The 13037-nt window shown below is 33.2% G+C and overlaps 1 protein-coding gene across 10 annotated transcripts in view; it reads right to left on the reverse strand.

Annotated features, from left to right (window-relative positions):
• Positions 1-623: 623 nt before the first annotated feature.
• Positions 624-13037, reverse strand: part of LOC132696067 (hepatocyte nuclear factor 4-gamma) — a 34933-nt gene continuing 22519 nt past the window's right edge. For 6 of the 10 annotated variants that reach the window (XM_060660639.1, XM_060660629.1, XM_060660648.1 and 3 more), the window contains 8 exons: positions 7993-8230; positions 7506-7600; positions 4430-4563; positions 3873-4028; positions 3700-3820; positions 1951-2070; positions 1655-1891; positions 624-1513 (listed from right to left, as the gene is read on the reverse strand). In XM_060660639.1, the coding sequence (XP_060516622.1) occupies positions 1209-1513; positions 1655-1891; positions 1951-2070; positions 3700-3820; positions 3873-4028; positions 4430-4563; positions 7506-7600; positions 7993-8230 (1406 nt within the window). In that variant the 3' untranslated portion in view covers positions 624-1208. The remainder of the gene's footprint in view (positions 1514-1654; positions 1892-1950; positions 2071-3699; positions 3821-3872; positions 4029-4429; positions 4564-7505; positions 7601-7992; positions 8231-13037) is intronic. The other 4 variants (XM_060660666.1, XM_060660702.1, XM_060660675.1 and 1 more) reach the window with 1 other exon arrangement.

The raw sequence follows: 13037 nt of genomic DNA on the forward strand, positions 1-13037 counted from the left end.
GACAGAATTATAACTGTTTAGGTTAGACCGATAAATAATGCGAGTCAAAAATAAACATTCCAATTACCCAAAAAAAATATGGTAAAATATCGCCCACTTAAATCTAAGGGCACCGACGTATATATTGTATGTTATGAAGTAAAAAATAAAAATTTTCATTTATATCATTTCATTGAACTGTCACTTTTTAAATTGTTTAATCTGTCTACTTTCACTATTGTTTATTCTAAAAAACAACTAATGGATCTAATTTCGTCATACCAAAAAATGTTGCTATAGCCGTTAAATATTTAAGTCAGTGATTGAAAGGTAATTATTTGTAGTAGAGGCATTTATCAAAAAATGCAAAATATTGGTAAGTGTGGCGTTAATGACGACCTAGTGCTGCTGCGGGAGGCGACCTAAAACCCTTTTTAAATTCTAATGTGTGGGATGTGATTATTAGTCTTTAATCATCAAAAATAGCGCGCAAAATAATATTCTTATCTTATATATCTTCTTTTAAAATTAAAAATTGAAACGAAAGAAAACCCAGAGTTGGATCATCTTTTAATTTAATATGCCTCTTTTAGATCTTGCATTCTCTCTCAGTAATAATTACTTTATATAAAAAAAGACATAAGAACATTCACAAAGTTTTATATTTTTTAACAATAATGGATACAAAATGTATCTTACTGGTATGTATACAAGTTTTCTCCGATCAACAACCATACCCTTTCCAGGAAATATTAAAAAGTCAACAAAATGATATATTTTTAACAAATAAAATATAACAATTTATAACCAATATGGTTGAGTAAATAGAATCCTACAAATTTACATACTTTGTTTCACCTTTAGCCCATACTAATAACAATATAATATTTTGTATAATAACATGGCAATACCACACAACTTATATTACTCTAAATAAACATATTGTGATACTACTCACAATTCAGACAACTGCAAAAACTTTTTATTACTTCTACTAGCCGGCCAATTACATTTTAGTTTTCGCAGATATCCCCCAAAAATAAATAACAATTTCCTTCATAAAAATGAACCAACGAATTATTGTCAAATAATGTTATTATCACATGCTTAAATTGCATTTATGTTACATCAGAATAAAGAATATTTTTGGCAAGGCACTTTCAAAGATTATTTCATTGACTACAAAGTTATCAAAAAAAATTTAAATTTGTATTTTTTTTTTTAAATTACTAATAAGTATGCTGCTCTTCTTTGATTGGTTCTGGCTTAAATGCCATACCATATGATTCGTCTATTGCAGCCATGTCTCTCATAATAAGGATTCCACTACTTGCAACTGGAGGGCTAGCAACATTTCTTCCATTTATCAAATGGTCTGCAGGGCTACCTGGTGTTGTTAATGGCGATGTAACTGGACTATCAGTAGAATCGCTTGTCGCACCATGGTAACCATTGGTGTTGTTGTTGATTGCTTGAGGAATATTAGTAGACACTTGACCAGGGACAACCAGAGTTGGGCTGTTATCCATTCCACCTAAAATAGTTTAATATTCTTGACATCACGAGATTCAGAACTAACAGATGCTGTTTTTATATTCTATTGTATGTGTAACTGTTCTCTTGAATAAAAATTCACAGATCAAATACCACAACACTCAATAAATAAAATACATACCCCCCAGCAACATTTCCTGCAGTAAACTGTCTATGTGGGTCACACCAAATAATTTGGCAAATTGAATTTGCTCTATCATTTGCCAAGTAATTGATTGCAGAGGTGGTAAAGTTAAAAGTAGTTCGCCAAATCTTCCTCTGCTGTCATACTGTCTGTCACTGATGTAGTCTTCCAGATTTATCTGAATTTGATAGCGTAATTGTTTGATATGGTTAGGCTCACTTAAACCTTTCGCATCTAAAAAAAGAGGGCTATGTAGTTAATATTTACAATTAATTCTATAAAGCCACACTTACTGGGATCAAAAAAGACAATAGCCTTTAAGCAAGCAAACTCAGTGTCATCAATTTGTACTTCAGTCATAGGTCTCACAAGTTCATCCATGATACGGGTGCCCACTCTTGCGATACTTAAATCTGGAGATGATCATGAATTTAATATATAAAATTAAATAACAATCAATTTTTAAAACATATTTTGCAAAAGAACTGAGGACAGTTTCTTTGACATACCCTAAGTAACCTGTAAAGAAAATGAGTTAAAATTTGCTACTGCTATATTTAGATACAGTTAGATAAATATATATTATATCGTAGTAGATTATGGTATTTAAATAATCACAAAGGGGCAAAATTTGTCTCAATCTTTGTTTTATCGATACGTGTTTCATGTAGACATTGACACAAAGAATTAAAACATAAAATTGGCAGGTATCTACATACAAAGAAACTGTATCATAAAAAGCAGTTTTCCGCGATTCAGTATAGTGGCCTTCGCGGGATAATTAAACACATACATTTAATCGACAAATGACCGACAATTACATTAAAGATATATAGGTAATAAGGTAGCGCGTAATGCAATTTTCCGCAGCCATTTAAAACGTATTAATGGCTGTATTGTCCTATTTATTCAATCGTAAATTCATGTTTGTAAAAATGTATTCGGCGAAATTAACGCAAATGCTTAAACACGCCTATGGAATCGTCATAAGTAAGTATTGGGCGTTACGAAATTTTTAAATAAACACTATTAATTGATTTTGTACAGTCTGCTTGTCAACCATTATGCATTTGTTTAAGAATTACAATTTTTGTTCGCAGGCAGGCAAATAGTACTTTTCAAATATTAATGCCCAATTTGCGCTCTTTAATTGCTTAATTGATATATGTTAAGGAAGGAAAATTTATAACGCTTATATTTGACAGACACACACACTTTAACAGTTCTACAGACATTGATTGCATCTAGTGAGTCTGAAAAAATCTTTTTGGCATGTCTCAACTGTCCAGCATTGATGTTCTACAAATTCGGAACATCTATGGAAAAAGTACATACAGCTGCTGTAAAATGAATGGACCATTTTTCAACTAGTATATCTCATTCAACAAACTTCCAACACAAAATCAATCGGTGTAAAAGTTTATAAAAGGATAAAAGGATTAATTGGAATATAGCGTGTTTTGTTGCAGTTATGAAGAGACTCGGAATAACTCAAATTTGCAGTCCTATTGTCGCAGCCTCTACGAAACCATTATTTCATAATTGCAATACAGAGTGAACAAGCTCAAGTCGGCATTATTACTAATTTATGTTTTTATTGAAACCACGAAGTCCGTTAAATGTACTTTTTCTACCCCCGCCTGTAAAATACCGAATTACATACCAATCGTCATTTCACAGAGTGTCCCATTTGCTTTTATTTTTAATCACTATCACTTTACTAATTTAAGCGACTTAATAGCTTCGATAATCAGGAAGTTAGCACCCATGTGGACTTACAAAAATTAACACTATCTATAAAAATCGTTCACCAAAAAAAAACTAGGTACTCCTGCGCCAGACAATTGACTCTGTCTTGCTGACTTTTCCCCCAACATGCTCGTGGCTTCTTCAGAGTGCAGTTTGAAACTGACTGAAAACTGAAACTACCCATCATGTTTGGTGAGACCTCACCAAGGCAGAGTCAATCCGGACGCAGGAGAAATCCAGAAGGAGTGTACCTACCTGCGGAAATTTCTTTGAAAAATTATCTTTTTTCTCACCTGGACAATGTTTGGTTATAATACAATTATTTCCAAGAAGTAAAACATCCTTCAAATGCATGGAACGCCTAGCTAATCCCAATAGCAGGTGTTCTCCGGCGTGCGCCCGCAATAAAGCCACCTAAAAATGCACATTATTGCACATAATGCAAATTATACCGTATATAGCGTGCCTGATCGTCCAGCTGTAGCTCGGTAAATGCGGGAATGTACTTTGCCCACTCAACGAGTATAAGTAGCTGTTGTTTCATTGAGTCGCATATATCGTCTATACTAGCTAGTTGCCGATTTGACAAATCGCAATCGTTTATTGTATTTGTTCCCATTTGCTAAAAGTTCATCAACATTTTTTTTGCAAATCATTGAAATGTGTTGTATCCTCATATAGATACATGTCATGTTTGAAACAACAGAATGGTCTTCTCTCCACGTTACTAGTCCACTTAATTACATGTTATGCAAGGTTAGTTTTAGGAATATTTATTGAACTGAATATAATAAAATAATAAATAAAATAAAATTGGCCTGATAGGCATAGCCCTATTTGCTTTACCATATATGTTGCCATTAATAATTAAAGTCTTTTATATTAGTTTTTCTGTCTTTCTCTGTGTTATTGTACTTTTAATCCAGTGGAATATATATTACAATGAATTAAACGAAATGATTAGGCGAGAATACACTTTTTCAAGGTTAATTTCTAAAACGGACTTTACGCCCGAGTACTTACTTCCAACGCAGCTCCAACCTGTCTGGATAACATTTCGGCATTTAGTAAAGAACTAACGGATAGTCCGTTGTTTTGATTTTTTTCCTCATAACTGGGTCTGCGACAACTTATTCGGTCCCTTTCATTTTGTACGGCTGAAAATTGACACACTTTTGAATATTTGTTAAATAACTTCACAGATTCAAAGTGTACGCAATATCTAACTTTACGGCTGATTATTGATCACAACAAGAATAACATCGACAAGATTAAACTCAGTTTGCTGCTTTCGCTAACCACCTAGTCACATAGTTGCGAAAAACCTGAGAGAATAATCATTAGATAGTAGAGGGTTGTCTGTTTATTTTTTTGTGACCTACTCATTACACGTTTTGGGAAAACGAAAGCTGGGAATTTGCTGAAAATTTGGTCACGCAGTATTCTGGTTTCTATGAAAAAGTAGCTACAACTGATTTTTTAAATAGGACACTCGGTTTATTTTTTGATTTTCGCTCCGCTACTATTCTCTAGCTCTTTTTGTAATATATTTCCCTATATTCTTTAGCAGTTTTAAAGATATTAATGAATGTCTATATTGATTTAAATTCTTATTGCTACGGTACTTTAGAAAGCTGTTACTACGGCTGCAGTTTGCCAAGTTTCTGAATACAGAATAGTAAAAATAATTATTTTAACGGCTTACGAAATTGATAAAAGTCAAATTTGATATATAATATTGCTGTACCTAAATGATGAGGTTTTCGAAATAAAAGCAATTTCCTCTAAAAATCATTTTATTTTGACATATTTGGTAGGTCATGAAATATTATGACACGCCTTTATGAAAGTTTGATTTTTGAAAATAACTTCGGCAATTACGATTCGAAGCTCGAGTCGATTACCCAATCCCGTACGCTTATCCACAAGCTTCTATACGATGCACCCATCTAAATTAATAATAGGAGAATAAATTTTGAAAAACAATAAAATTAAAGTATTAAATAAAGTCATTTGGACGAATGAAGCCAAGTTTCCACGAGGCATCTTCCATTGACGAAATGAGCATTTGCAGACAGACAAGAATTCAAAAACTATAAGGGAAATGCGACTTTAACAGAAATTTAGTTTTAAAGACAACCATATAGGATTGGTAATTTAAGACGAAAGTTAAATTAGACATCTAGAAATTCTGCGAACCACTACGGGGATTCTGTGCATAATCGTGAATACCGGAACTCTTATCATCTCGATAGAACACTAGCTGACTGTTCGGAGGAAGAAACAGAGTTGTTTCAACTCGGTGGTTGGCCGCTAGATTTGTATTTGAGGGGCACTTTGAAACAGGGAGCGACGACAACGCCTATTCACATACACAGGCGAGTTAAAAAAGAGATTTATTCTGTAAACGATAAAACTTTGAAATTTTTGGATAATAATAAGTTGCCATTTTCAATATTTACTGTAAATTAGGCTAGTTTCAGTTGAAATTTGTTGTTTTAATTTGTACGCAATGTACATAGACAATAAATAATGTCAAAATAGCAATCATCAAATGCGATAAAGACACCGGTGTTGTCCAAACAATTCTCATGTCAAAATATATAATTTTGTGAAAATCTGAACTTTTAGTTCTTATTTATTTTGATAAATGGATTTTCATCAAGTAAAAACCACCTCAGTTCAATTTTTAATAAATAATGTTACCAAAATTTCGTATTTTTAAATAAACGTTTGTTTGTCAAGGCAATAATTCATAGCCATATGTCAAAATTATTCAATTTTTTAAAAACATTGCTTTTTTCTACTCCCGTTTGTAAAATACCTAATTACCCACCGATCTATCGTGCGGGAAACGTCACTTTACCACGTCAATTTCGTTTCCATTGAATCCGAGCCATTTCGGACATTTCCGGGATTTTACCGCAAGGATTTGGAAGCAATCGGATGTTTTCGGAGATTTTTCCCACGCTTTGAATTTTGACGTTTGTCAATTGTGACGGTCATGTCAGTGAATGTATTTGTGTTGGACCCAAAAACTAACGGTCGTAGAAAAAGTATAGTATGCAACACGTTCGGTAAACTTTTTAACTCACTCATTTATTAAAAACTCGCTCCGCTCGTGTCAAATAAATTCGTGAGTCAAATGCCGTTTACTGCACTTGTTGCATAATATACTATTTTTTACTCTTAAGTTGTTTTCGTATATTGTCTCGTCTATTATTTCGAAAACCTTACTATTTAGGTATAGGAATACTATAATTCACTTGAAATTCAATCAATTATGTTTCAGAATATAGGGTGTTTCAGTACTACAGGAAACTAGTGTCCAGGATGTTGGCAAACAGCAGTCACAATTTCAATTTTCTAAATAGTTAAGTAGCCCATCAATAAGAATTTAAATTGGGCTCTATCGCAACTTTTTCATAGAAGGGGAAATATTGGGACACTGCGAACATTTTTAGATAGATAGAGGCATGGTCAAAAGCCTTTGACGAAATTTTCAGTAAATTTCCTGTTTTCCAAAAACATCTAATGTTCCGTAGATCGTGAAGCACTCTGCATATTCAAAATATATATATATATATATATATATATATATATATATATATATATATATATATATATATATATATATATATATATATATATATATATATATATATGAAAATTTCAATTCATATACAGGGCGTTTCATTGAAGAAAACATCAACATTGGTAATTACGTTCCGGTAAACGCTTCGTCAAAGAAAAGTATACCATATTTGTTGAGGATTTAAACTTCTGAAGAAAAGTGACAGATACATTCTCAATTTAAAATTTAATTTTCTCGTAATTTCAAATTACCATCATCGCATTACAAAATGAAACAATATTTATACTAATTAGACTCCGCTTAAAACGAACAGAATGCGAAGAATCCCAGGCAGCGACAGTTACAGCGACATGACGTCATTTCAATAACACCCTGTATAAGTCGAGCGATTAAATGCATTGCATGAGACCGAAACGTGCATGGGTTGCATCGCATAAGTCTCAATGTGCGCCTTGCGGTACAATAATGGTTTTAGAATTAAAATTTACACAAATTCCTACAAACCTTCTTTTTTCATTCCAGCTTTAAAACATTTTCGCAGTCTACAATATCGGCATTGGTTTCTTTTGTCTTTGTCGACTACACAATTACGACTAAATCTGCAACAAACAAACAACTATTTGGCGTTTGAACTAAAATCTCCCCATACGAGGTAAAAGCCAAGACATCAACCAACAGAATCTCATATATCACTGTAACTTAGCTAGTTACTGCAATAGTAATAAGACTATTAGTGGAACTAACTTTATCATAAATAAAGACGTCAAATTTGTCGAACAGCCCATAAAAATCAGTTTAGAATATACGGATGCGGATCTTTACCCTAAAGACGCATTCCCGCAGATACAGCGACATACATTTTAAAGAAGGGAAAACCAATAGTTTTGACCTATGGCTGCGGCACCAATATATGTTACTTATCTATGGCTACGACTGAATCAAACTTTGAGAACTTGGTTTGTGTCCATAAATAGCCTCGAATCTTTTTTACCTGCATGTATATAGGTGGTTCTTCCTCACCGACCGTCTAAAAAATCCTTTGCAGCCATCACACGAAGCTGCCCCATAATGTTTGCCGGTCGCTCTATCCCCACATATTGCGCAATACTGCCCCAGTGCGGCGTTTCCAGCTCCGCCGACCACCGATTGCGAAAGGGAGTTGATGAGACCGGGGGAACCCCCAAGAGACCCGGTCCCGCTTGCGGTAGATAGAGTGGCATCGGAGTCTGCTAAAATAGAAACGAACCTCTTAAATATATAATTAATGCCACATAAAGTTTATGAAAAGAACCACCGAAAGACCAACCCAAACTAACAAAATATACGGTGTGTCCCATTTTAGATCAATTTGCTGTTTACCTGCAGAAATGCCATAGCTATCTTGAATTTTTAGGTACAGGGTAATTTTGAAAATTTTACATTTTTAGATACCCTTTGAAGTAGTGTGCATGTCTTTTATTGGGCTTATTATGAGTGTTTTTTTTTTTTACACAATTATGACATTTTATAATTATTATTCTAATTTCTGCCCCCTCTTCCTTCTGCAACATGTTAACCCAAAATGAGAATTATGAGAAATTGGATATAATAAAATTAATAATTAAAGAGATACAATGCATTCCATAAAAAATATAGAAAACTGACTGCGTGAAAAACACTATCTAGACCAGTTTTCACCTTTTCGATAAGTTAACGCATAACCGAGTCACGAAAGTCGCAACGTGCTTGCTTTGTTAATAGGTGAGATGTGCAGTAAAACTATAATAAATGGAGCACACTGTAGAGGGTGGAGAGATGATAAAAAAAATACAATGGTAAAAACCGCAAGTGGATAATTGTTACCGTTTCAGAGTTAAAGGGTTCTTTTCGAAAATTGATCTTGAAAAAAAAATTTTAGTTATTGAATTTATTGTGAGTCTATGAGAACATGTACAAAGCACCTTCATTTTGAAAACATTTAATAGTTATCACCAGAAATTGTTTTCTTCAACTATCTGTGTATGGAAACTGCTTTTTTAAAAATGGAAACAGATTTCACGTAGAAAAGCTAAGGTCAAATTTGAACAATATTATAAATTCTGAAAGTTTCTTTTTGTTGGTCTTTCGGGCGGTCTGGAAAAATCTGAAATCATAATCGTATATAATTTTCAGGTGGTTTTCAATAAAGATATTTTGCCATGTTTTCTAGAACAGAATAATTGACATTTAACTTGCGAAAGCACGTGAAAAAACAAAACCGTGTGTTTACGTCTCGGGATGCTGTATTTGTACAGACAGTTGACCTATTATCTATAATCTGGAGGTTGTAAACAACTAGCCCAAATTCTTTCTCTAAAATAAATAAGACCGACACAAAAGTGTTTCTCTTCGATTACTACCGACTGCATCTCGCCGCGTGATTCAAACAAAGACTACGCCGCTGCGTCGCGTGAAGGAAAGTATTAATGTTTATTAAAGCCGGGGTTATATTGATATGGTAATCTACTTACAAGGAGGAATACGTTAAGTTTGTAAATTACCGCAATACTTATTAAAACGAACAAACAACATACATATAATAATAATAATAATAATAATAATAATAATAATAATAATAATATAATAATAATATATAATAATAATAATAATAATGATAATAATAATAATAATGATAATAGTAATAAGATCTAATAACAGCATATTAGCCAAAACGTGCGGTAAAAGGCATTTGAATTCACAAAACGTGTTGCAAACTATATTTTTTCTACGAATATTAGTTTTTGGGTACATTTTTGCAAAACAACACGAATACATTCACTAACATGACCGTCAGAATTGACAAACGTCAAAATTCAAGCCGTATATATTATATGAAAAGTGTCGAGAGCTTTCTTATCAAAAATATATTCGCGATTATTGGTGATAGTGGAGAACCCATAGCTGTTCCCGACGTTTGTTGACAAAAATTTGACCGTTATAAGAAAAATATGTCCCTGACAAGCATTTTTCAATTAAGGTGAGAAGGTTTGGTTCAGGATTCTCGGATTTTAATATATCTGAAATGACGTTGAGAGTTTCAGGAATAGGAACTTTAGTAAAGAGGGATTCTACATCGAAACTAACTAGAATATCTTATGTATCTAATGTAATGGTTTTTAATTATTCAATGAAGTAAAAGGAGTTAGGTACGAAACTTTCAACTTTCGGAAAATTTTTAAACAAACGCCGGGAACAGCTATGGGTTCTCCACTATCACCAGTCAACGCGAATATATTTATGGAAGCCTTTGAGGAGAAAACCTTTCATCTTAAATCAAAATTATGGAAACGCTACGTCGATGATACTTTTGTTATTTGGTCTCATGGTCAAGAATCCCTAGTAGATTTTCTTAGACATTTAAACTATATGTTTTACCATTTAGTTGAAAACTTAATAATAACCTTCAATTCTTAAATATTCTTATTAATAGAAAATCATTCCTAACATTGGGTCATTGTGTTTACAGAAAACCTACGCACACAGACCGATACCTTAATGCATGGTCACATCACCATCCGGCTCAAAAATCATCGGTTATCAACTCTCTTGTTTACAGAGCCGTAAAACTATCTCAGCCCGAGTCATTGCACCCAGAATTAATTACCTCTTCTCTTCTCTTTAATAATTTCCACAATTAACATGTTAAGATTTCCATCACAAAATACACTTCACCACAACCTTCCAATAACAATGAAATCGAAAGCAATCCCACGTTTTCCACTGTTGTCCTTCCTTATATTCAAAACATCACTGACCACATATCAAAAGTTCTAATGAAGTATAACGTCAAAAGCAGATTTACAACTAGTCCAAAATCTCTCAACATCTTCGATCCGTCTAAGACAGAATTCCGTTTGAAATGCCAAACAATATATAATCAGGTACAGAGTAAAATGCGAGCCAGTTTCAGTCAAGCTCTGAAGAAGCCAACAGGATGATTGGCGAAACGTTAGCAAGTTCGACTCAGCAAAACGCAGGAGGAAACCAGAAGTTTTGTAAAAAAGTATAATTAAAACATTTTCAATGGAATTTGACTAGTCAATTAAGAAGTGATCAGCCTCAACACTAACTATGCGATCTACTTAATATTATTTAAGGTTAGTTTTAATTTAGTTATGTGGTCTACCTATGTTTTGCCGCCTGCAATAACTGTAACAGAAATTAAATACAGCGGTTGTTATAGTGCTAAACCAAATACCAAATAAGCCTGGGTAGACAGCATACTAAACCGGCCCCAACCTATTTTTGCAGAATCGCGCTTCTGGAAGTGTATCCAAGTGTCTGATAGCCAGTTTTGCTAGTTATTTATGCCAGTTATTTCGACTTTTGAAGTGATGTGATTATAGGTTCAAAAGAGACCAGTTTTATTTAACAAAAACTTAAAGAGGTATCTTGCCTGAATTTGAAAGAACCAATTAGCTTTGCTCATCCAATATACATGTGCTATTAGATCGGGACTGTAAAAATCGTAAACTTGATGCACATTAGGCGGCTATGATATATTTATTGATTGATGAACGCTACAAATGGCTATAATTTACTGAAAAAAAATCTGTATAATTTCTCAGAGAATTCTATGAAATTTATATTATATATATTTATTACGTCGTGTTCTAGCATTATAGCCCTAGCTGGAAAGTGCACTCATAAACACTTTAAGTTCTTGTCGTTTTGTTTAGCAACAATGTACCCAAAAACTAATAACACTCGTTTATTAAGTACTCGTGACTCAAATGCATATATAATATACTATTTTGTTAAGTAAACTCTACATTCTCCCTTGCACATTAGACGTATCGACGTATTTCCAAACATTGCGATACAATATCTATTATGGGCTCCACATTGGGTCTCAAACAAGACAGAAATAACAATAAATAAAGGTGTAATAGTGTCTTTTAAACATTTTACGAACACTAAATATTCTTTTCTTTTTTGATATTTTAGGAATAAGATGACATACGCTTCTCATTAATCTATTGAGGTATCATTTCACTACATTTTAGAAAATTTTGCATTTTGGAGCTCTAACGATATCACTAAGAACTAGACATGTCACAGATGAGTTTGATGAAGCAATAAATGTCTCTTCCTACGAGACCAAGTTTGTTAAAATCGGTTCAGTATTTTAGTTTAGTTAAAAAACATCACTCTCAACACTTTTTCTTTCTTAATAAATAGTCGAATAAAGGTTAGCTTTAAAAGTATATATTTTTTAGTAGATTTGCTGGGCGGATTTCTGAAAAAAAATCACTTTAATTTTTTTTAATTTTATAGCCCCTGCTAACGACCATCTTGGAAATCTGAAAATATTTTTCACGGTCTTATTTTGGCCAATTAAGTTATAACTTTTTTAACACAAGCATCGATAACGAAATACAGTACTTTGCATCCTTATTTGGTCTCTCTGTGCTTTGATAAACACTGAGGACTAACAAGCCGATTTAATTTTTTTTATCTTCAATATGATGGTGATTACAAAACGTCAATAACTAATTAAATTCGTCAAGGGAACTGTTACTCCGCGTACTAATTTACTAAAAAATCTTCGCAAAACGGCAGCGTTGGCGGTAATTTTGGGACTGGTCAATTCACACAAAAAAATTGACCGGTCGATTCCACAACCCTAGTTAGCGGATCAAATCGACATCGAAATAATGGCATAAGACATAGACCGAAATCCTTGTTCATATATCTTTTAATTTTTCCAGATATATAGTCATCTGAGAACAGTCCACAATCTTTCTCTACCCGTTTCGAGTATCCAGCAGATTAATTGGCTGTGGTTTGAGGTCAAAAATACTTACTAATAGGCCCAACATAAATATTTTCGGACTAGTTTTTGGAAAACAACGATTTTTTTTCCTGTTTGTCCTCCTGCCAAACTAATTCAAATGACACACACACATTGTTATTGCATATGGAGAAAAATCGAAAACTTAAGTTTGTAATTTGTTTAACGGAAAATATCCAGAAGATCTACAACTACAAGATCCACAGTGAGTTGTGAGAAAACTT

The sequence above is a fragment of the Cylas formicarius genome, unplaced genomic scaffold, assembly GCF_029955315.1.
Source record: "Cylas formicarius isolate icCylForm1 unplaced genomic scaffold, icCylForm1.1 PGA_scaffold_10__41_contigs__length_53128322, whole genome shotgun sequence".
Lineage (NCBI taxonomy): Eukaryota > Metazoa > Arthropoda > Insecta > Coleoptera > Brentidae > Cylas > Cylas formicarius.